The 23,629-nt window shown below is 35.8% G+C and overlaps 1 protein-coding gene across 4 annotated transcripts in view; it reads left to right on the top strand.

Annotated features, from left to right (window-relative positions):
• The window catches only part of LOC127412789 (glutamate receptor 3), a 183,441-nt gene that overhangs the window by 102,764 nt on the left and 57,048 nt on the right, over positions 1–23,629 (top strand). For all 4 annotated transcript variants that reach the window (XR_007892484.1, XM_051649431.1, XM_051649430.1 and 1 more), the window contains exons 4-5: positions 1,827–2,014; positions 21,913–21,966. Coding sequence is in view for 3 of the 4 variants with exons in the window: in XM_051649431.1 (XP_051505391.1) it covers positions 1,827–2,014; positions 21,913–21,966 (242 nt within the window). In the remaining variant the exon portion in view is untranslated. The remainder of the gene's footprint in view (positions 1–1,826; positions 2,015–21,912; positions 21,967–23,629) is intronic.

Below are 23,629 nucleotides of genomic sequence, written 5' to 3'. Positions count from 1 at the left end.
TTACAAAGAGAAGACATAGAATAAGCATTTTGTTACCGATAATTTATTTGAAATATCAAAATCATTAATAGTGTAAAGGAAATGAAAGCTACAAACAGAAATGAACAGCAACTGTGGACTGTGAAAATTACATCTTTATAAACCAGAAAACATTTTACAAACATTTGCAACATTATAATTCAGTGAAGTCAGTGAATAGCAATAGTGATCATCATGCAGAATCAATATGTATGTTTTGCACTCTGGATGTTTTATAATCTCACCCCTTCATTTCTGTGTGTGTTTGTTCAGCATTGTGGCTGATATATAGATTGTATTCGACACATATACGAAAAAATTGCTCTGTGTTAGAGTCTTTCCCATTCATTTTATATAGGTCAGTCAATTTTGTCCGCGAATAGCCAATGTTTTTTTATGACCACTTAACTTTTCTTTTTTTTTTTGCAATTCAAATTAAAGTCACCAAGTCTTGAACCACTCAGATTGAGGAAATCATTTAAAAAAACGAAACAAAAACAAAGTGAAAATCTGCCAAAAATGACCGAATAGCCCAGGAACGTTAGAGAAAAAGAGGGCAAGTAAAAAACAAATTGTGGTCATCAATATTATTCTACAAATGCTCTCGATTAAACTTAACTTGTATTGAACCCGAAATATTCCTTTGAATTGTCCTGCATGATTTTTTTTTTTTAAATTGCTAATTCAATGTGGTCTCTCAATTATTATGAGGTCATATAAGCTGCATGCATAATATAAAAGAGTTAAATGTTCAAATGCTGTTCAAACGTGCTGTCAAAGGAAATGTCATCTATCAAAAGTTCTTCACATCAACTAACCTTATATCGGGGGAAATTAAATAAACAAATAAACCTACAGTACCTACCAACCTAATATTGTCATTTGCTTAATGACATGCTGAAGCTGTACTTGACTACTGTTATGTGGAACCCATATATCCTTTTAGTGAACCTCATGCAAACCAATTTAAACTTGTTAGTTTATCAGCACTCTGTTTATTATAGGGTAAAATCAGCTAAAACTATGTCAATTTGGTATACTACAACTAAAAATCATAAGGAAACTAATCTTTATCATCTTTGACATCTAAATTCTTAAGTTATATTTTCAGTTTTTTAACAAGAAAAGGAATAATCATTTGTTCTTGGTCATGTTTATGCTAGTCATAATGGTAGAAAGGTAAAGCTAAACAAATAAACATTTAAATATCGTAATATAGTTACTGCTAAAGGCACAACACTCAGCGGAGTGTCTATATTTCCAATACAGCATGGCCTTGAGTGCCTTTATATTATTGTATGTATACTGTATTTAGGATACAAATTTTATTAATGCAAATTCATTAAATGCCATCTTTCCACTAGAAGATATAGTCCCTGAGATGTAAACTACATTTGCATTTTACTTCCCTAATGTGACGTATTTACATGTGAAAGAAGGAAAATGTAGGACGGGACTCGATTTTATCGATTAGTAATTGGTTACTCTATTGTGTTTTTTAACATGACTAAAAGTCCATTCAGCACTCAGGGCCAGCTATCTATTTTATAATGCAACTCAAGATGTATTGCAGCCGTTTATACATGTAATTACTCTTGTACTTTGTGCATTTGTTTCTGAACTGCTTTAGAACAACAGCAGAGATCTAATCCAGAATGACAAAGTCAAATAACTTCTCTTTGTGTATATACATAATTTCATTTGTGGGAAATTGAATACGCACGCTGAATATATTTTGCATGACAGCATGTCAACACCAATGAATCCGTGGATTGTGAGCTAACACAAAAACGATTGTTTTCTCACAGGATTCTCCATCCTTCAAGCCATTATGGAAGCAGCAGTGGCAAACAACTGGCAGGTAACGGCACGGTCGGTGGGCAGCATAACAGACCCCCAAGAGTTCCGGCGCATCATTGAGGAAATGGACAGGAGGCAGGAGAAGCGCTACCTCATCGACTGTGAAGTGGACAGAATCAATGTCATCTTAGAGCAGGTAAAGTCTGTGCTCCCACCTTCCTTTTTCCTGCTCGACTGTTCTTTTTTATAAATGTCTGACATTGTGGGGTGAATTCACTAAACTGTTGTGCCACTTTTGTGTGTGGTTTTTCAGTGCAAAATCAGCGCATTTTATTCAAAATCAATATTTGTGTACATTTTCTATTGATCATGGCAGCAATTCATCAAATAATGGAGAAGAGCGTCACAACTGGCCATATATCCAGACATGGGTGGTCAAGCACATTTTTGCATTTTAAAATCATCTATTCAGGTGTCTGGATCATAGCTGTGGAGCGATACTTGTAACGACTTTTACCTTAGTGAAAAATCTACCATTCTGAAGTTTATCTAGGATGTTTATAGTATTGTTTTTCTTCAGAACTTCATGTTGCAACAGTTATCTGGAATATTCCTTCCACAAAATTAGGATATCGGCACGTTTTTGTGACAGGTGCAGTTTCACCAAGAGATGGAGACGTTAGCCCCTTTCACACATGCAGCCTTTTCCAGAAAATGTACTGCAATTTTCAGGTTAGAGGTCATGTATGAACACAACCAATATCACAAATATATTATGGTAGGACTTTGTCTAATTCTTCTAATTATTTGTGTACCACATTATATTACGAGCATGCGCCAAGTAACATCTTTTTAGAACTTTATTAAAACAAAAAACTAACTAGAAAACCTTACACGGCCAAAAAAACTCCAAAACGTGCTCCAATATATATACTGTAAACAGTATATTAAAGGGGTCATGAAATGCTCTTTTTATAGTTTTCTTATCTTCCCTGAGGTCCACTGATAATGTTAGTAATGTTTTTTTTGGCATTAAAACATTCATATATTAGTAATATATGATCATTTTCCACCCTGTCTCTGGCCCTCTGTCTGAAACACTCAGTGTCTCCTTAAATCTTAAACGTAAACGCCCTCTGTTCTGATTGGCTAACAGCGTGCAGCCTCTCAAATTCAGCCATTTTTGAAACTTAATCTGAAGAGAATGAACAAGCTCCACAACATTATAAAACAAAATTTCAGGAGTTACACATAATGCACATCCAACATTGCATCTGAATATATTAAACTGTTCCTCTTAAGCACAACTGTTAACACTCACACCCTGTCTACACTGGACGCAAGAGTCGCGTTGCATCAAAAGCAATAGAACCCATTATAATCAATGATGCTGTCCAGAGGTGTAGATTCTGGGGGGGATGGGGGGGAGGTAACCCCCTCAATAATCAAAATAAGCAAGCACAACCCCCATTATTTATACCATGATCAATGGAAACATGTAAATGCTTCACGCTGCAACCCCCCCACCACCCCCCAACGTTCAAGCCAAATCTACACCCTTGATGCTGTCTATCGTGGAAGCGTCCGATGCATTGCGTCACGTTACACCGACAGCAAACTGATGTCCAGTTCCATTTTTACTCTGAACGAGCTGGCACTACTTATTGCCAACAACACAAATAAACAGTTAAGAAAGTTTGTGTCGATGCACACGGTGTAGACAGCCTCAAGCCATTGCGTCGCATCAACGGACACGCCCGGTGTAAACAGAATGTCAGCACCATAAACTATCAAACAGTCATAACATTTGAAATATTAATGAATGGAACTGTTTACTTACTGTTTTGCTTTGGGTCCAAGTGTTATTAACTGCTCCTTCCTATAACAGTTCCTTTGCAAAGCTTAAATCGTATTATGACTGGTTTACAAGCAATCCACTTTGATATGAGGCAAAAAAACAATCCATGCTGAAGACACATCCAGTTTCCAGCATCATTCTGCTCTGAAATGCACATCACTGAAAATGCATCTAAATGGCCAAAGACGTCCATCCAGCACGTTTTCATACACCAACAATTAAAAATAACAACAAGAGGCAGCAGCTGAATGACAGATATGTATTCTCCTCTTCAGAGTTGTAACTTGACACTGCATCTTTTAAAAGCAGCCTGAGATATGTATCAAGCGGTCAAAGACATCTCTGTGCATGTTTAAATATATATATATATATATATATTTTTTTTTTTTTAAATAGTCCAGATGGGTCCCCTTTGGTGTTAAGGAATAGTGAGGTCACAGTAGGGCTTGTTTGTCCTTCTGTCTCAGTTGATGAACTGAAGCACCAGTGGGCAGGGCCAAGGTGAGATAATTTTAAGTAGGTGTTGATGTTTTTGAGCCGTAGAGGCGGTCATGAATTAATGAGCCCCCAAATGATGTAGGGTTGTCGCGGAAGTAGAGAACGAGGCGTTTTTCCAGCTTGGTTTCAATAAATGCTTTTATTGCATTGGGGATCAAGTTTTGAGTTCTGAAATTTACAGTACATTTTTATAGTAGAAAGACCTCTTATATGTCAAAATATCAAGGAAAATTTGATTCCTCATGACATGACCCCTTTAAAGCAAGATACATTTACTTGAGAGAAGCAAAATGATAGAAGATATTAAGTCTTGTTTTTATAGAAATCTGACCAAAGTTTGTGAGGTTTATGCTTAAAACAAGAAAAAAAAATACTATTTGGGGTAAGAAAAAATAAGCTTAATTCAAAGGGAAAACAAGTTTATTTTTCTTACTCTATTTGAAAAATTTGCTTCTAAAGTAAATGTATCTAAAAATATAAACGTATAAAGTAAGTGTACATTCTGTCCAACCTACCCTGTATGTCAATGACTATTTCCATGCTTTTTGGCTCAGCCAACAAGTTTAGCACTTTTGGTCCAAGGTCATGAGCAGGCTATCGGAGATCCTTAGCCTCGGCATCCACAGTGTGTTCCGAAGTAGCATTAATTGGAGACTTATCTATGCTAGCCATATCTAAACACCTTGAACCATTTTTAATCATTGCACTGACTATAGCCAAAAAAAAAAAGAAAACGATTTTACTCAACTGGAAAGACAGAACAAAACTTTCAATAAACTTCTGGCTCAATCTGCTAACAACACACTGCAATATGGAAAATCTTATGGCATCTGTAAAATCCAAAACTGAAACCTTCAATCAGACTTGGTCCCCTTTCTTCCAATATATATATATACAGACTTGGTTCCCCATTGCATTCCTACATATTATAAACCCTGAAATCTTTTGTCTTTCAATATTCCTTTGTTTTCCTTTTCTTTAGTTTGTATCTGTCAGTTGCCCTTGGTTTGCATCTGAAAATCCTTGTTAGGTCAGTTTGTGTCTTGTTGTGCATATATGGAGAAATAATAAAAATAAAAGAAAAAAATAAAGTGTATGTTTATTAAAACAAAAAAAAAAAAAAAAAAAAGGTAAAACTTTACAATAAGGTTCCATTAGTTAATGCATTAGGTAACATTAACTAACAATTAACAATATACAGTATATTTTACAATATTTGTTAATCTTTGTTAATAAAGATACAATTGTTCAATATCAGTTCATGGTACTTCATAGTGCATTAACGAATATTAACATATGCAACTTTTGATTTTTAAAAATGGATTACTATATGTTGAAATTAACAATAACCAAGATAAATAAAAGCTGTAAATGTACTGTTCATTTAATGTTCATTTTCAAGAGTGAGCTTGGAGATGATGTCACACATACTAAATTTGAAATAAAAAATAAATAAATATGCATGATATTTGTAAATAAAATAAAGCAGCCGGAGTAGCATTGCAATGTGTCAAAAATAGAAACGACCGTCAATTGAAGGCGCATCGCAACATAACACATTGGGTGCTTATAATGGGTGTAATTTTGTTTTGACATATCGCGACTGGTGTTAACATGGTAAGACAACTCTTCCGTACCAATAAACCCCTTAAACCAAAGGATGTGAGCAGATGCACTCATTCAGCAAGATTTTTAATCTGATTTATTATTATTTCTTTAGTCCATCACTCTAACCATTTCTTTTCCACACAGATGACTTTACAGAACAGTGGATGGGTTCACAGAGCGTACAATTAAAATGAATATGCGATCAGATATTTCACCAAAACTCTCCTCTTCTCTCTGGACTCTAATAGATCAGTGCAGTCCTTTGTGAACGGAATTGAAATGTCCTTGTCAGCGCTAATTTAAATGTATTAGCTCCAGTAGCATAATAGCTCTTCATTGAATGTTTTGTTTCGCATGCTTTTATGAATCTGTTCTGAGAGTAAATTTAATTCAGAATATATATTTAGTCTTCATTTACTGTGGTCAACATAAATCAGTTTTCTTAACTGAAGAATTTTCAGACAAAAGATGTTGTCATTACTCCAGTTCTTTAAAGGTCCCAAATGTGCATACAAATCAACAGAGCGCCAAACAGTCAACAGTGATTGCATACCTTTAATGCTTCCTTGGTTCTGAAAATATTTTTCTCATAGGCATAGCAGGAAATTATTCTATAAATAGTTTTAAGCCTTAAACCAAAACAACCAGCTCCATTATGAATCACAGCATTACTACATTTGAAAAAGTATTTGAAAATACTAAGATACAAAACTGTTTACTTAATAGGTGCATCCCAAATCTCATACTTCTGCACTATTCTATGCCATTTTTTAGTGCAATTATTGGCATTTTTCCACTGCACATTATAGTTCGACTCGACTCGACTCTGCTCGCTTTACATTTCTGAGCTTGCTTTTCCACTGCAGTTTAGTACAGCCTCAACGTGGGTGGGATTATAGGCTGATCGTCATAGTCGCGTCGCCCCATCCAGCTCTCGTTGGATCCTCTCCTCGGCTACTAACGAGAGGAACGTCTGCACCTCGTTTATTGACCACGGCGTGGTTTTGCTCACAGCCATTTCTTTTTACAATTCGAAAGTCGTGTGAACAAATGATACTGCTGTCGCTGTTGCTAACTTTAAAACTAGCGTGTTGATGTCCCATGTTGCAAATCCAGTGACGCTGGTAGTGACAATTCTCTGACCAATCAGTGATCTGCAGGGTTTTGACGTCACATTTAGTATCAGCTTGGCTCGCTTGGAACCTCAACCGAGGTGGTACTAAAAAAAGTACCAGGTACCAGGTACTATCCACAGTGGAAAACCCCCAAAATGCGAGCAGAGTCGAGTCGAGTCGTACTGTGCAGTGGAAAAGCCCCATTAGTGTGAGTAGTATTTTCACACTGAAAATGTAACAAAAAGAAGTGTCCTTTGAAAATGTATACACTAGATGGCTGAGTGCATTGTGTATAGTGTGTCACAGCTGATGTCTTTATTAGGAAATAAATTACTTGAATGTGAAGCTTTACAAATGAATCCAAAACATCAAAAACGCAACTGAATCAGAAATGTCAAAACAATATAAAACGTTATAACTTGAAATGACTTTAAGTCATTGATTATAAGTGTGAAATACCCTATATTTAAAGTTTATTGCAGAATATTGAACATATTTTTAAAAAGATTTGTTTGAGAATGTAGGTAGACATACAATGCTTTATGGGAGTGTATGGTAACAGCTGAGCTCTTTTACCACGATTCCCATTTCCATGATAACAGCAACTACTGTAATTGGTGGATATATCTTCAGGATTATGGGTAGTGCGGTTCTTAACTGGAAATTCTGCAATTTAACACAAAGTTTTAGTCATATTGACATCTGGCTTCTACAAAAGCATAAACAATTGCTTAAAAATCTCTAAACTCATAATAGGTCTGTCTTGAAAGGTTTATACTTTATTGCTCAAAAACAAAAAAGTCTCAAAGAAAAAAGAAATATGGTAAAAAGTAATTAAATAAAGACTAAGACTAAATATACATTTATAAATTATTAAATTATTAAAGACTAAATTTCACAGACCACATCTCAAAGTTCATGTAGATTTACACTCTACAATATCAGGAAGATAAGACCCTTCCTCTCTGAACATGCCACACAACTTCTTGTTCAGTCACTTGTCATAACTAGACTGGACTACTGTAACGCTCTCATTGCAGGCCTCCCTGCATGTGCAACTAGACCCCTCCAAATGATCCAGAATGCAGCAGCACATCTGGTCTTTAATGAACCAAAGAGAGCACATGTTACACCACTCCTTGTCTCTCTCCACTGGCTGCCGGTTGATGCACGTATCAAATTCAAGGCTCTGATGCTGGCATACAGAACAGTTACTGGGTCTGCTCCAGCATACCCAAAATCATTTCTGCAGAGCTACGCGCCCACTAGAAGCCTGCGGTCGGCTAAGGAACGTCGTCTTGTTGTACCAACACAAAGAGGCACCAGAACACTTTCCCGGACTTTCAGCTTCATCATACCACATTGGTGGAACAACCTTCCCAACTCCATCCATGAAGCTGACTCACTCTCTGTCTTCAAAAAACGACTAAAAACACATCTTTTCCATGAGCACTTAACCAGCCATTAAAAAAAAAAAAAAAAAAAAAAATTCTGTTGCACTTTATTGTGTTTTGAATACTATTATGATACTAGTGAAACTTTGTAATATGGCACTTTTCATACCACTGTCTCTTTAAAATGATTCGCTTATGTGTTCCTCTTTTGTAAGTCGCTTTGGATAAAAGCGTCTGCCAAATGAATAAATGTAAAATGTAAATGTAAATAATACCAAGCTATAGAAAGTATGATTTTTTTTTTTCTTTAAATTGTTTTTTATGTTTCCAGGAGTTTTGGTCATTCATGTTTTTGAGACGTTACAGACATTACAGCTGATTTTCTGTAAAGCTGAATAAATAATTCTGATTCAGCTTTTGGTCGGATTTTAGGAGTGAATGCACTTAGCTGCATAGAAAGCTGTAGGATGTCCCCTTGCTCTCTTGCTCCCTATTTAGGGAATTACTTAACCTCCAGTGTGCTATCTGTCTGCACTGGTCTCAGAACAGTTCGAAATGCACCTTATTTTCATCCTAACTCCATATAAAGCCTCTGAAAGCAACATTTTTCAACTTTTGGATGAACCCATTGATTCTCAATGTGAAAATGCACAGAAAAAATAGCAATGCATTTACTAATCTTAATGAATAGAGCCATACTGTACAGTGATTATAAAATAAAATATAACAATATTTATATTAAAATGAAATGAAATAACCAATAGATTTGTTAATGTGGAAAGTTATTCAAAATAACAAATATGTTTTTTCAGCTTTTGTGGGATAATGTCCCACAATACATGTATGTGGATATCATGTTTGTCATCACGCTAAAGCGCAAAAAGTGAAGGAATTTTTTAAAGCGGGATATCAAACTAAACTAGAGATGCTACTCTTTAGACCTTTGATATTACGGCAAAAATCATATTCTTGATAATAAGTTTTGTATTGTTTTCCTGTAAAAATATCTAAAAATCTTTAAAGCAAGATCAGTTTGATTTATCTTGTTTTAGAAACAACACTGCATAAGATATTTCGGTTTTTCAGAGAATGTATTTTTAACATGTGTATTTTGTCTTACTGTACTGGCAGAGTTTTTATAGTCAAAACAAGTGAAAAAATCTACCAGTGCTGAAGAAGTAATCCAAAGTATTTAGAATACATTACTGACCTTGAGTAATCTAACGGGATACGTTACAAATTACATTTTACAGCATGTATTCTGTAATCTGTAGTGGAATACATTTCAAAAGTAACCCTCCCAACCCTGTAGCATTATTCAGTCAGTTTAAATTCATTTAAATTATCCGTTGCGAATAGCGAAGCCAAAATACAACATACACACATGTGTACGCGGGGTCGCACAAGGTTAAATACCATAGCTAAACTATGGTTACTTCAGTAAACCAGTGGTTAATTTTCATAAAGCTATTGCGACCCAAAATAATTGCGAGGGAACACGAAACTTAAACATCCTTAAATCTTTAAGGTGAACTATTTGCTGGTGAACTATTCCTTTAACAACTGCATTCTCGATGACAGTTATTTATCTTGTAATTATGTTGCATTCCTTATTAACCTGAGTTTATTCAAGTTTTGTCCTCTAAAGCTCAATCAAAATCCTTGCGAGCCGTTAATGAAATGCAATCTTGTACACTGTCTTTGCCGATGGCTGTACCTCTCCTAAATACTGCCGCAAATTTACGGGTGAGAAGGAAAGGAACTAGGAAAATGATTTATTGCTTCCCAGGGGCCAGCGTTTTTTTAATCCCTTTTCCGACCTCAGCATGTATTGGCTAAACTGGATCTAATTGAACTAATCTCCACGGCCCGGCTGACACTGATAGCCGAGATAAGCTGTTGGACTGCACGGCCCTACGGAGACCTGAACCGAAAGCTGAAGCCAGACAGGAGAACTGCGCTACAGAGTTCTGCTCGGCATAATCCATCTGAATTTTGTGATGTTGAGCTACTTGGCACAGGCCGGGATGGTGAGCTGGTCTCTAGAGGGTTTCAACAGCTGAGTTAAGCTTTGCGAGGAGCAATGGTGACAGCTTTTACTGCTCTGCTATACTGAGTATGTCAAGCCATCGCAATAATTTATAAGCAATGCCCTTGCAGTGGGAGCACAGAGGGGCTTGTGCTTTTTCAAGAGGAAAACTAGCTTGTGATCAGGGCTTTACACTCAGGATGTGTCATTTTACTATGTGACAGCATGATGTCAGGTGATGAGGCAATGTGATGTGCCATATTAGGTATGAAACTGCAAAAACATGTTACAAAATGATCCTCATTCTTATTCACGCTTGTGTTAATGCCATGTCAACTTATTTTCGCCTATAATTTTGGAGCAAAACTACAAGTAAAAAAATAAACTTAGAAAGATGGCAGCATCATTATTTATTTGTACACAGAGTTTGTAAATTTGTTTCAAAATCATATGCGAAAATTGACATTTTAAAACCTCTCTGCAAAATAATGGATTACTCAGTAAATATCGATTCATGGCACGTAATATTTTGGCTTTCATTATCATTTATGTTCATCTTTCTTCAGAGAAAGTATAAACAAAATCATACATTTGTTTGATTTGAAATAGAATAACCCTGGTGCAATTGCTAAAAAGGTCAACACTGCAAAACATAATTTTCTTTCTCAGTGTTTGTATTGTTTTCCTGTAAAAATAAATAAATATCTAAAGCATGCCTAAAACAAGATATATTTGCTTCAGAATCAAATCAAATAAAATAAATTCCCACAAATAAAATATTAAGTGTTGTTTTCATTGAAATCATATCAAATCTAGTGAGGTTTATGCTTTAAACAAGAAAAAGACTATTTGCCAATAGCGTAAAAAAAGATAGCCTGTTTTTAAGATTTACGCATTCCAATTTCATAACAAAATTCTATCAAATTTAACTGTGTAATGTTTAACAAAATTAAATTAATACAACTATTAAAATATTTAGGTTTTGTTTTTTTCCATTTTATTTTATTAAAGATTACTTGATTCAATTTGATGGAATTCTTTTATGGAATTGAAATGTGTATTTGAATGAAGGAAAAACAAGTTTATTTTTCTTTCCATATTGGCAAATGTTCATGTCAATTTGCAAAAAGAAAATTATTTTTGCAGTGTATGTTTTGCCTTTTTTTTTTTTTTTTTTAAGTGCACATGATATGATCAGTCTCAGATTGTTTTTTTGTGGGGCAAAGTCTCCATGGATAATGGATGATAATGATAACTAATTATAAAAATGAGACACATTGTTACTGAAACGAACAGTAACTTTACACAATAGTTCATTAAAATGGTCAATCATCAAAATGATCATTGACAAGGTTGTCGGTAGATTTTAAAACTGACGGGAAAGCTAATTGGACTAACATTGGCTGATTATTTGGTCTGGCAAATACACTATATTGCTCAATTATGTAATCCCAGTGACCTATACTGTAGCTCCCCTAATTCCATGTTTGCTGATTTTTGTACTATAGGAAGAGTAGACATACAGTAGACTGAAGGCTCCATACTCATTCATCTAGTCATTAAAATGATTGAAGAAAAGTCTTTTAAACTTCAATGATCTGATTCCTCGTGAAAACAAACCACAATACACAAATAATCAGCATTTTGACTGAAGATATGTATCAAGATCCCACACATCGATATAGCTTTTACTCATCCTGTTCAGTTAAAGAAAGAGCTAACTAATGTTAGTTGCGAAATTAAAATAAAATGCGAAAAGAATGGTTTGATATTCCTCTCCAAACTGTGGAAACTGTAACAAACAGAAGCAGACCGAAGACGTGAGAGCACAAATAAAGCAGAGCTTGAGTCATCTGAGGAAAGTCCTAAAGACTGAGACCTTAAAATCTCTTAAAAGCTCCCAGGCTCTGAAGAGCGTTTAGCATGTCACTTTAACAATCTAACAGGATTAATGGGTTAGAGTTATAATGCAGGAGGCAAAGCGACTGAGACAGCAATGAAATAGGATTCAGAAACAGGCAATAGTCAAGCGGAGTAAAGAAGGTAATCCAAAATCATAATTAAAATACACTCAATGTAAGCCACACGTTATTGTGGTTCTTCTTGATATAGTCGAATGTGCTCAAGCTGAATCTGCTGAATTAAGAATCATCAGGCTGACAAGTCTGAAAGTCTCTGCTTCTCAGTTTGTCTCCTCAGAAAAAGACTGCAACCCCTAGAGTTTCTGAAGAGATATCTAAAATTCCCCACACTGTGCTCAGATTTGCCAAGATACCAAACTTTGCAATCAAAAGTCATTTTGAATTTGGAGTTTGATAGGAACTCCAGAATTTCTAATCAAATTTGTCCATCACTAAATAATCTGAGCTATACTATCATTTTAATGCTCTTTAGTCATACATAAGTCAAAAATGTTCTCATTTGTGTCTATTTTTATGTATCCTAAGGAAGTGTAGAAGAAACATCTGAGACAAAGTTGATACTTTATTAAAAACTTAACTAAAAGGCCATTCAGTCCGATCACGTTTCTTGCATTTAAAAAAGCTAGACGCGGCGCATATAACAGAATGCACATTAAAGAGTTAAAGTTCTTTTTAACCTGTCTCAGTGTCAAATTTGTTTTGAGTTCCTGTGCAAGATGCTGAAAAAAAAACAGCAAGATGCGATGCAGCGGTCAAACATATCCATCTATTGCATGTTTACGTAGAAAACTCATGGAAAACCGTGCAGACGGATGATACACTGTGCTCAGATCTGCCAAGATACCAAAGTGTGCAATCAAAAGTCATTTTGAAAAGTCATATGAAACATAACTAAGGGGCTGCTTAGTCCAAACATATTATAAATGATAAAAATAGCTAGATGCAGCGCAACGAATATTACAGAACACAGTTGTCTCCAGACGTGCTTTTAAAAGTGCTCAGATTTGCCAAGATACCAAAGTCTGCAATTAAAAGTCAATTTGAAAAGTCATAATGGAGTTTGATATGAACCTCAGTTTTTCTAATCAAGTTTGTCCAACACCAAATTATCTGAGCTATACTATCCATATTAATATTATAGCGTTATGTTCCTGCTGTATGTCAGTAATTGTCTCTTTTGTGTCTATTTTATAATTTTCCCAAGGAAATTTTGGAGAAACAGGCCATATGCATTGTAAGAACAGAACACAGGTGTCTCAAAACATGCTCTTAAAAGTTCTTTTTACAGCATCTAAAAACATTCACTCTTTCGCATGCATGTTCGAAACGCGGTGGAACAGTCATAGACATCTGTCTAGCATGTCTAGAAAGGTCCTTAAGAACTCTCCCAAGCTTCATTGCCGAGATTTCTCACATGGAGATGGGCGGCACTATTCCACTCCTAGTGGAATACTTCAGTCCATAATGTTTGCACCTGGAATACAGGAGCACCTCCAGATCATACCCCTACCAGTACCCCTACTCCTCAACCAGATATTTTAGAAGGTCTGTCTGATGTTGAGAATTCAGCAGGGACTAGACACCATTATCTGGGTCATCTTGTAGGTCAAGGGGTGGGGAAATGGTCACTGAATCAAGGGCAAAATCGATTTGCAGGTCAGGCTCTGACTCTACAGTCTTCAATGGGAAAACATAGATGCTTCTTAAATGAAATGGCAACTTTAGACAATTAGTAACAGAGTTGATAGATTTAATGATTTCAAATGGACCAAGCATATGGGACATAGTTTTTTTGGAGGGTAATTGTAAGTATTTGTCCCAGACAGTGACACTTGGTTGTCCAGGTTAATGTTGGAAAACCTGCTGTTAGTGTTGGTTCACTTCATCCTTTGGAGGCATATAGTTCTTTGGATGTTTAATATAGAAGTTGTATTTAATTTTACTTCATACAATAAACTTGTAAAAAAATTTTACTTGTTAATACAAGTGTGGGGCATCTTAAAAACACAGCGTTCATGCACAAGATGCTGAAAATACAGCAAGACACTGTGCAACGATGTCCATCAAGCATTCAGGCCTGATGCGCCCCAGGCTGGAACGAAGAACCACCTACTGACCTTTTAAAGCTAGAGTATGCAATTTATACCAGAAGCGTTTTTTGTTATACTGGCTGAAATCTTTTTGCATCCTGACAGCAATCAATAAATCAAGTGCTCTGATACAAAAAAAAAAAAAATAAATAAAAAAAATCCATTATCTGTTGCAGTCACAGGCCTGTAAAAGGCTCGTCCAATAATTTAATTCGGCCCGAATGCAATGATTGGATGACCTACCTGCCTGTCTAACTACGTACCTGCCTACCTCCGCGCACTCTGCCCGTGCACTCAATGGCATGAGTTGGGGGCGGGACTATCTGACTGTTTGAACAACTGCAGGCAAGGGGCGTATTCAGAAAACTGTTTTAAAAACAAAGTTTATTTTTGCAATTCCGTTCTGTGGCGCTAGTGTCGCAGAAATGACATACTCCAGCTTTAATCAACCACTGCGTTAAAACAAGGCAGACTGTTGAAAAGAAGATGCAATGAAAGTGAATGGTGACTGAGCCAGAAGAAAAGGTCATTTGGGTTCAGAACGACATGAGAGTGAAAAGGTATGACAGAATATTCATTTTTGGGGTGAACTGTCTCTTTAAGTGTGTTGGGTAGAGTTGCAGTTTGCAGCAATTATTAGATCCAATATTAATGTTTCAGGGTAGGCATTACATTTTAGTAAATACTAAGACATTTAACTTGGATTAAGTTTTGAACTGTATTAGCAAAACAGAATGATGCAACAATGGTGATTTAAGCAGAAACCAATATTTAAAAAGTTCTAATGTTTCACAAACATGAAACTTGGATTAAAACTTAGTTTTTCTTCTGGAAACGAGCCAGATCCGCTCAGCACACAGTGGTATAAATTCAAAGCGGGCGAGAGTAGAGGCGAGGTACAGATGCTACTGCCAGTTAATTAGAATGGATCCCCCCGAGACCACATGGACTGCCCACATAAAAGCCAGCCTGAGGGAGGAAAAATGAAGATAACTGAGTGTTCTAGAGAGCTTTTGGAAAGCGTTTCGTCCTCCCTCAGCCTCCCTTCTCAATGATTTCTGAAAAACAGTTATTGATTGGTCATGCCATGAGGTAAGTGTTGGAGGAGAACTTGATGATGCAGCAGTTCTTTTGTTACCCAAGCTGCACCCCTGCTGTGAAACGACAGATAAGACAAAGCCCCAAATGACTGCTGACAACGACTACTATTTTTGCATTCTGAATAATCAGCGTTATAAATGGAAAGTTGCATGTACAACCAAAAAATGTTGTTGTATCATAAGGTGAATTTTGACTTGTTTGAGGTGCAGTGCTTGCAAGGCAACATTGCATTGAACTTCCTCTTTTTTATACTCCTTCAACATTTTCTGAATTAAAGGTGCTGTAAGCGATTTCAGCTGTTCTACTTCCAGGGTTCCCGCGGATCATTAAAGTCTTAAAATGTCTTAAATTCAGTTTTCCAAAATTTAAGGTCATAAAAAGTCTTAAATATCTTAAATGATACAGCAAAAGTCTTCATTTTTATTTAAACAGGTCTTAAATTTGGGGGCGGAAAGACAGAAATCGTGATATGACCTAATGTGATTATCGAACTTCAGAAGATAAGATTTAATTAAACAAATGCATGCGCTGCATCCTTCAAAGTGAAAACATGGCACTGTTGTATTTTCTCCAAGCACGCGGGGGCTTGTGAGTGTTTCCTGCTGTTGCAGAGCAGTTCACAATCATTAAGCCATATCGGAAATGTATGACAAACTATCACTAAAGATCAACTGTTGATGATGATGATGATACATTGTTGATGAAATATGACAATGTTTACTGTTAATTGTTTATATTGTAATACGTTATAGATTGTAGGAGTGCATGTTTTATTTCCCTTATCTGAATGAGCAGATCCAACCATAAAGTGCATCTGGAATTTAATTAAATTTGGACTCTTGTAGCCTCTGTCTTGCTCTCCCCATCACTGGAAGGAAAGACTAAGAACATTTAGTATAGGCTACCAATTAAAAAAAACTATTGGCAGACTAACTGGCTTTCAGCACAATCCAATATCTGTCAACCTCTAATTTGTATTTATTTAAATAATGGTACATAAACCAATTTTAATGTGATATATTTGTGGAAAACATGTCTAGAGTATTTTAAACTTGCATATAGCCTACCCTGTTTTACTTATAAGCATTGTTAAGGCCATGTTGAATGTGTGCCCCTGCCTGTTTAAGTAAGAGTCTGTGATACATGATTAATTTTGAGATTGTGTTTGTTTGTTTTGGTATGGGGATACTGTATTAATTTTATTTGTTCAGGTCATAAAAAGTCTTAAATTTGATTTTAAAAACTGTGCAGCAACCTTGATTTCCACGAAACTGAGCCGTTGGATTAGCCACGCCCCCTCTTACCAAAACCCCGAACTCCAAAGATACCAAAATGAGCTGTATTGAGAGCGGAAATGGTTATTAAAAACAACAGCTGCAAAATAGCGCCCTCAACTGACAACTGTTATGAACAACATGGCATAAAAATGGCATTAAGCCTCAATAATTTGCTGAAACTACAATAATATGAAAACGCACAAAATGATTGACAGGCAGAAAGAGTCTAGAGCTGTCACAAATACTGGTGAGATATCTCACAACATTTATTTAATTAATGTCTTTAAGGGAGTAGGAAAAATTTTTGCATAGCTTTCCATGAAAAAATCGCTTACAGCACCTTTAATTCAGCTCGAACTATGTAAAGTACAGACTACATTCAAGAATGAAACTATAATATTGGCATCCATTAAATGCATATATATATATACATACACACTACCATTCAAAAGTTTAGGGTCACTTACTCATTCTTTATTTTTTTCACATTTTAGACTAGTAAAGTCATCACAACTATGGAATATTAGAAATTGAAATATGGAAATTATGTTGTGACTAAAAAAATCCAAAATAAATCAAAACTGTGTTATATTTTAGCATCTTCAAAGTGGCCACACTTTGCCTAGAATTTGCAGACATGTACTCTTAACATTTTCTCAACTTGTTGAGGTATCACCCTGGGATGCTTTTTAAACAGTACTGAAGGAGTTCCCATCTTGGGTACTTATTGGGCACTTATTGGCTGCTTTTCTTAATTATTCGGTCCAAGTCATCCATTTCAAAAACGTTTTTAATTTTATTTATTTTTTTTATACAATTTTAGTTTTGTAATTGAATAAATTAATATGTTGGCACAGTTATATTTTTGTCTATAAAACTAAACATTTAAGCATACGCCTTCAGATCAAAAGATTTTTAAGATCATGAGAAACATTTCAGTCAAGTGACCCCAAACTTTTGAATGTTTATATATATATATATATATATATATATATATTAATAATAGTATATTTTTGGACTCTCGAAAATCAAGATATTGGCATAATTGTTTTTATGTGAATAAATAAGGGTACATTTCTAGTTTGAACTAGTTTTATTTGACCTTTGTTTTGTTGGACCATTGAAAATGGGTCAAATTTAACAATTTACGAATGGAGACACACTAAGAACCCAATATTTAATGATATACAGTAGGATACTAAAAGAAACTTTTTTCTTAACCAGAATCTAGAAGGATATTAAAATATCTTAAATATTTCTGGAGTTATAGGCACTCCAACTTTGAGAAAACAACACAAAAAAAGGGCTATTCCCATTTTTGAACTCACATCATTGGCATATAATTCAACAAGAGGTGCTGACATCAACTGATTTTAGTAATAGCCCTACTTATTTCTGTATAAACATAAAATAATGATGCTGCCACCTTTGTAAGGTTGTTTTTTTTTACCTGTAGTTTTGCTCCAAATCATAGGCGAAAATTGTCATTTTGACCCCCCCTCTACAAAATAACGGATTAGGCTACTCAGTAAATATTGATCCATAGAGTTTAATCATCATTTATGCTTATCTTTCTTCAGAAAAAGTATTAACAAAATAAAACATTTCGGTCAGGGAAGTTTCTGAAATTTGGTTGATTTATTTAGCTAAATGTCACAGCTGAGCTATAATGAGCCAGCAGCCTTGAGTCTGGTTTAATTGAAACTTAACCCTGAATGCATTACTGTTGCTGTTATTTTCTACACATACATTGGACTCATCCGCTTGAAGAGATTCTGGATGTATGTGAGCACTGGGTCTCTACGGTATGTCTTTGCCCATCACAAAGAGGTGAAAACTTCCTTCAAGGACACTAAATCTCTTCTGCATGGCTAACACAAAGGTGCCGCTGCTGGAGGTGGGATTCATTTTTCAGCGGGCTGAGGAAGATTACAAAGTAAGAGTGGGAGAATCGTTGGGTATTTACTTCACGTTAACTATGAGCAAAGCTCTAAATCCAATTCCATTATGCCTCTCAGAAATCATCCCACCTTCAGCCTGCAAGCTCAATATTATATACAGAGATTCCAGTAGTAATCTGCTGTTGTGAAATATAATAGTTGTGGCCTATTCTAATTCCATATTTAACAGTATCATAAATCATTTTTAAAGGAATGTTCCAGTTTATTTTCAAGTTAAAGGGATAGTTCACCCAAAAATGGTTTACTTTTCATCGTTTACACATCGTTTACGCACCCTCATGGTGTTCCGAACCCATATGTTTTTCAGAACCTGATCTCATGAAAATTACGCAACTGTGGCGACATTTCTGAGGTTCCTTACACGTATTGCGGCAGTTCTGAGATGAAATGTCCACTGTTTGGTGCTAAAAGCGAGTTACATTTCCTGCTAAACAGATGAGGTTTCTTAAGGTTAATGCTCTATAAAGTTTTGAAGCAACAAAACCAACCTAGCAACACTAACTTAAACCTTAACCTTACTGATAGTGTCATAAAAGCAAATTTAACAGGAAAAATGCAACTTCACATGCTCTTCAAGACTTGTATCTCAAGTGTACTCTATCAGTTGAGCTACCATGCAATTTGATTGCTTGAACAAGCTTGGAAATATAGTTGGTTATATAATACAAACGTATCGCCTTACAAGTCATGCACTTTAGTAAAGTGTTTAGATGTCATAAGATAGCATTATGTGAGGAACAGGGTGAAAAGTAAGTGTTTATGAACTGATAATCTGCTGTTTTACTCGTGATTTGTGTGAACGTGAATTAAAGTCATTGTTGATGTAACGCCTTCGTTTTTATTTCACAAAGTAACTGCCAAGATACAATGAGACATGTAAAAATAATTTTGCAGAAATGTAGATATAGTAACGTGATTCTATGAGACCAAGTTGAAAATATAATTTATTTTCTCTCTTTTGAGTGAAATGTGACCTGGACATGTTTTTGTGAGATTCACCTAATGATGATTGTTGCCAGTGAGATGTTACCTCTAACACTCTGTGCTTTGTGGGTATTGTATGAATCAGTCAGGTGTTGGCCTTGACCCTGTGAATGAAATAGTGTTATTAGACTCTGACTGTGTCCAGATCAAGGTTGCGGAGTGGTCTTGCTGGCTCACAGGCTGTGAAGTTCAGTTGTGATCTCTGTTTTTCAGCCAGCTCTGGCTCAGGTGTGAGGAGCCTGCTGCAGTATTTGTTTGTGGGACGGGAATGATATCCTCACTGGTTTCACTGGAGCCAACAGTCAAGGGCATCATGGCAAAAGAGCCATCAGAGTTCACCCAAAAATTTAAATTCTATCATAATTGACTCACCGTCATGCCTTTCCAACCCCTTATGACTTTCTTTCTTCTGTGGAACACAAAAGGTGATGTATTTGAATAATCTTAACTCTGATCTTTCCCATACAACAAAAGCATTTAGTGGCTAAGGACTGTCAAGCTTCGAGAAGGTCAATAAAAGCACTTTGAAAGTAGTCGATATAACTCGTGCGGTATATCCCAAGTCTTCTGAAGCCATATGATAACTTACGTTATTTACTGATAATCTTCCACCAATCTGACAAGTTTTAACGCACACTGGGGTGACTGAATTTTTTTATTTATATATATATATATATATATATATATATATATATATATATATATATATATATATATATATATTTTCCTCCCAATTTGGAATGCCCAATTCCCACTACTTAGTAGGTCCTCGTGGTGGTGCGGTTACTCACCTCAATCCGGGTTGCGGAGGACAAGTCTTAGTTGCCTCCGCTTCTGAGACCATCAATCCACACATCTTATTACGTGGCTCACAGTACATGACACCGCGGAGACTCCCAGCATGTCAGAGAGGCTCATGCTACTCTCCGCGATCCACACACAATTTACCATGCGCCCCATTGAGAGCGAGAACCACTAATCATGACCACGAGGAGGTTACCCCATGTGACTCTACCCTCCCTAGCAACCGGGCCAATTTGGTTGCTTAGAAGACCTGGCTGGAGTCACTCAGCACGCCCTGGATTCAAACTCGCGACTCATACTCACGTCAATACTCGATGAACTACCCAGGCCCCCGGGGCGACTGAAATTTGATATCTACGGTGAAAGGACAGATTTTCAGTGAATAAAGACTAACGGTTTCTAACATAAAGCTATCATATGTCTTCAAAAGACTTGAAATGCGATGTATGAACTTTTATAGTTTGTTTTTTAGCCTGACAGACCCTAGTCGCTTAGTGCATTTATATGCACACCAATATGCATTAAAAATGAGCTTATTCAAAACATTTGAAAACCCAAGAAAACCATGTTTACATGAGATTTTTAAATCATCAAATTATTCTCTGCTTTTGACGTCAAAATGTAAACAGGTATGTGCAAAAAAATTCCGCACATTGGATAAGAATTTTGGTGAAGGTGTTTACATGCATTGCAAAGTCGGAGTAATGGGCCAAAATCTATGTGTACGATCAGTTTATTCTTAAACCATTTTTTGACCTTTCCCCCTTAAAAGAAAATCCGTTTAAATGACCACTCACTTATTAAGCATAATAACTGCTGTAAGATCGTGTGTGTAAATACATTAACTGTCTATTGTTGCTGCATGGAAAATAGGAGCATGAACATTGTGCAAAACATTTCCTTTTGTCTTCCATTGAAGAAAGAAATTAATACGGGTTTGCAACAACATAAGGGGGAGTAAATTATCACAGAATTATAATTGTTAGGTGCACTATTCAATTAAATTAGAGTTAAATTAGAGTTATCTGTCTTGGATGGTTATATAACTATATTGCTCAAGTTATTGCTCACTCTCTCCGTGCACTTGTTCTTCTGTTTAGGAACTCTGTTAATGCCATTTCATGGCATGATGTGAATTTGTAGTGTTGCTGCTGTCAGAATTGACCAGTGTGCTTCAGTAATCTAAAGAGATTAGCATGAGTGCTGTAAATATTAAAATGTATAAATACAGATATGTTTAGGGTTTTGTCTGTGTGTTTATTCCTGTTAGCCAGCATACTAAAGCCAGCTCAAAGACTGTCACACCAGAATCGGCTGTATGAAGACGCATCCATCATTGTTGAGCGTGTTTGTCACTGTGTCACAGAAAGAGCCGCTCACCTGAGGGGCGGTGTAATACCCCGGTGCTCTTTTAACATGGATGGTAAACTGTTATCGATTCTCTTTCCTGTAGGTGGTGGCACTGGGGAAGAACAGCCGGGGATACCATTATATTATAGCCAATCTGGTGAGTTTCAGCACAGCTTTGTTTATTAACTCTAAAGGAGAGGTTTTAAGAAAATAGTGGGAATATACTATATGGCTCAAAAAACAAATAATGATGTTTGATGAAAAGAAAAATGGTTTAAAAATAGTTCAAACATATATGCTAAGTTCTAAGAAAAATAATCTTTTTATGTTGGTTTTATAAGCTTTAAGCTGAAGTGTGTAATTTCTGCTCCACTGAATGGAATTGCAGTGTTGCAACTTTCAGAAAATCAGAAATGTCATACATAAATACTTTATTCTATGTGTTTATTTTCATTTTAATGACTATCAAAGTTTTTTAGTTTTTTTATGTGTAAATTATTGTCCTACCTCTTCTGAAGCTACACATAAAAGGCATTGTCACATGGCATCTGTACATTTTCTCAGGGCTGTTCATGCTGCTCCAATCACAGTTGTTTGTGATTATTGCGTACATTTTTTTAAAAACCATTTTCTGGAGATTACACAGGCAGATTTCCATCCACCCATTGAAATTAATAGATTTAAACAAGCATACTGTTCGTGTACAAATGTTTCTAGTCCAATTAATGGAGGATTCTGCTTCGGTCAGAAAGTGCCTTAATGAGGAAAACATCTTTGAATATGAATGACTGTCAGGTAAGGTTGTGGAATTGTTTTTTTTAATACCAACATTTTGAAAATCATCCGCCTCGCAATATGTCCCTACCAACTTTCAAACCAAACCTACACCCTCGGGCTTACGTATCTCTGCATATTAAGCTGGGATATGAAAAAGTATTTTAACATTGAAAAAAGTACACACTTCAGCTTTTAATAAGAGTAAGGTAAAAAAAAAATAATAATACAAATATCATGAATTTTCAATTTTAATTTACAAACATCATTAGTTTCTTTGGGGTTTTACAGTTTGCCAGCCTGAACCTGAACTGGGATCCTGAACTAACCTTGTCATGTCAGATTATCTGATATTTTAAGAGACTTACTAACACAGTCATGAGGGTTGACAGGGGACCTCTCTGTGTTGTTTTTTCAATCGTCATCATTTTCCAAAGTATGCAGTAATGAAAACCACTCAACCAGTGTGGATGAGAAGTGTAAACATAGCAAAATTAATGCATTTCCAACGAAAATGTATTTGTGTGGACATGGCCTTATTTGTTTTAGATGAACTGTTTGACCAAAAATCCTTATCCTTATGCCGTCTCAAACTCGAAAGACTTTCTTTCGCAGAACACAAACGAAGAGATTTTGATGTATATGTGATGTGAATACATCAATACAATGTAAGTGGATGGGGACCATACTTTCAAGCTCCAAAAAGCAGATAAAGGCAGCATAAAGGTAATCCATAAATCTCCAGTGATTTAATCCATGTCTTCTGAAGTGATCTGATTGATTTTGTGTGAGAACAGACTATAAATCTTAACATCTAGGAAGTGTAATCGAGCTTGAAATCATGATTGTGTCTAGAGACTGCAATGGCAAGATGCACAATGAAAAAGGAGTTACATTTTGATCTTTTCTTACCCAAAAGTAGATCACTTCAGAAGACATGGATTATACCACTGGAGTCATATGGGCTGCCTTTATGTCCTTTTTAGAGGAAAATTTGGTCCCCAAAACACCTAATTTCTCCATAAAATGTCTTCATTTGTGTTCCA

Source organism: Myxocyprinus asiaticus, chromosome 22 (assembly GCF_019703515.2).
Source record: "Myxocyprinus asiaticus isolate MX2 ecotype Aquarium Trade chromosome 22, UBuf_Myxa_2, whole genome shotgun sequence".
Lineage (NCBI taxonomy): Eukaryota > Metazoa > Chordata > Actinopteri > Cypriniformes > Catostomidae > Myxocyprinus > Myxocyprinus asiaticus.
Note: the sequence above shows the minus strand (reverse complement) of the source record. Positions and strands in the feature narration are given on the sequence as shown.